General features: G+C 52.0%; 1 protein-coding gene across 1 annotated transcript in view; it reads left to right on the plus strand.

Annotated features, from left to right (window-relative positions):
- PMM1 (phosphomannomutase 1) overlaps positions 1-2,086 on the plus strand; it is a 16,067-nt gene that overhangs the window by 5,821 nt on the left and 8,160 nt on the right. The window contains exons 2-3 of the mRNA XM_011978770.1: positions 279-396; positions 1,844-1,920. Of these exons, the coding sequence (XP_011834160.1) occupies positions 279-396; positions 1,844-1,920 (195 nt within the window). The remainder of the gene's footprint in view (positions 1-278; positions 397-1,843; positions 1,921-2,086) is intronic.

Here is a 2,086-nt window from a genome sequence, read left to right on the forward strand (position 1 = left end):
TTTTTTTTTTTTTTTTCATAGAGACGATGTCTTCCTTTGCTGCCTAGGCTCTAAACTCCTGGGTCAAGCAATCTTTCTGCCGTGGCCTCACAAAGTGTTGGGATTACAGACCTGAGCCATGGTGCCCAACCTGTCTAATTTTTGGTGTCTAAGCTTCGTACTGCTTCAGATCCAGTTAGAATGTGGGCTCCCTGGGTTCTGAGCACTAAGTGAGGGCTAAGTGGAGGTCCCAGACATGCTGAAAGCCAGAATGCTATGCTTCCCCTCTCCCCCCATAGAAAATTGACCCTGAGGTGGCCGCCTTCCTGCAGAAGCTGCGAAGTAGAGTGCAGATCGGTGTGGTGGGCGGCTCTGACTACTCTAAGATCGCTGAGCAGCTGGGTGACGGGGATGAAGGTAAGAGTGAGACTGGGGGTAGAGGGAGTGGGGAGTTTGAGAGATTCCTGGGCATCTTCAAAGAGCCGGTCCTGCTTCTGTGGGGCAGAAGAAGTAGAGAGAGAGCAGCCAGATAGTTCCCTCACTGATGTGACAAACACTTGAGCACCTCCTATTGCCAGGGATTGTGCCAGGCCCTAGAGAAATAGCTGGGACAAAGCAAGCAAAACCTGCCCTTATGCAGTTTACATTCTCATTTCTGCCTGCTGAGTCTTGATTTCCTCATCTTTAAAATGGGCTGAACTGGCTGGCATGGAGGCTCACGCCTGTAATCCCAGCACTTTGGGAGGCCAAGGCAGGTGGATTACTTGAGATCAGGAGTTCAAGACCAGCGTGCCCAACATGGTGAAACCCCGTCTCTACTAAAAATACAAAAAATAAGCTGGGTATGGTGGCACGTGCCTGCAATCCCAGCTACTCGGGAGGTTGAGGCAGGAGAATCGCTTGAACCTGAGTGGTGGAGGTTGCAGTGAGCCAAGATCAGGCCACTGCACTCCAGCCTGGGTGACAGAATGAGGCTCTGCTTCCAAAAAAAAAAAAAAAAAGGGCAGAACCAATGATGGCTACCATTTGTCAAAAATGATCATGTGTTAATGTTATTCCATTGCATTTAATCCCCACAATCACACTTTAGAGTAGGCGTGATCATCCCATTTAACAGAGGACGACTCTGAAGTTATCCAGAAAATTGATTGGACCTCAGAGCTCCTGGTCTCAGACCAGTCAAAGTGGGTGCTTCCAGTTCCTCAAGCCAGAAACTTCCTCGAATTTTTCCTTTTCCCACCTCTTGTTTATTCCATCAGCAAACCCCAAAATATCTCCCTGTCCCCTCTGTCTCCATCTCCACCATGCCTTCATAGTCTAGGTAACCACGTGCCACCCAGACCCCGCAACAGCCTCTGAGCTGTGCTCCCTGCGCCTCCCACCTCCCACCCACTCCAGCTGCTTCTCCTGGCAGCCAGAGCTGAAACCTCCAACTCTCCCATGCACCCAGCCTTGAGAACCCAGTGCGATGGCAGCTGTAGAGCAGAAGGAAGCTCATCTGCAGAGGGACAGGGGAGCACAGAGTGTAAATGATGCCCTCTGCCAGACAGTGCTGCATGGCTTCCAGAGGAGGAAGCTGGATCTTGGAGGATGAGTGGCAGGGAAGCCAGGGAAGGGCGGTCCTGACAGAAGGACCTGCATGGATGCCTGTGTGCAGAGGCCCACAGGTGTGACTGGCTTCTTTGGAAGAAAACCAAACTGCAGAAGGAGAAAGGCTGGAGAAGCAGGTTGCAGCCTCAGATTGAACAAATGGCCTTTGAATACGAAACCAAGGGTGTGGGCTTCCTGTCTCTTTACTTGCCTATGGGATCACAGACCTGGTGTCACAGTCTTTCTTCCTCCTGTCCTCTATGTGACCCCGAAGTCATTGAGAAGTTTGATTATGTGTTTGCTGAGAACGGGACAGTGCAATATAAGCACGGACGACTGCTCTCCAAGCAGGTCAGTGTCCCCCAGGGCTTAGCCAGGGGCACCCCGCTTTTCCTTAGTGGAGCAGTCCAAGGGTGCCTTCTGTCCGGGGCTGGGGGAGAGACACTGCGCCTGTCTCAGGGTCAGGCAGCCTAGGCCACGCTCAGAGCTCTGTGTTCCTTGGCCAGACCATCCAGAA

The sequence above is a fragment of the Mandrillus leucophaeus genome, unplaced genomic scaffold, assembly GCF_000951045.1.
Source record: "Mandrillus leucophaeus isolate KB7577 unplaced genomic scaffold, Mleu.le_1.0 Scaffold2, whole genome shotgun sequence".
Classification (NCBI taxonomy): Eukaryota; Metazoa; Chordata; class Mammalia; order Primates; family Cercopithecidae; genus Mandrillus; species Mandrillus leucophaeus.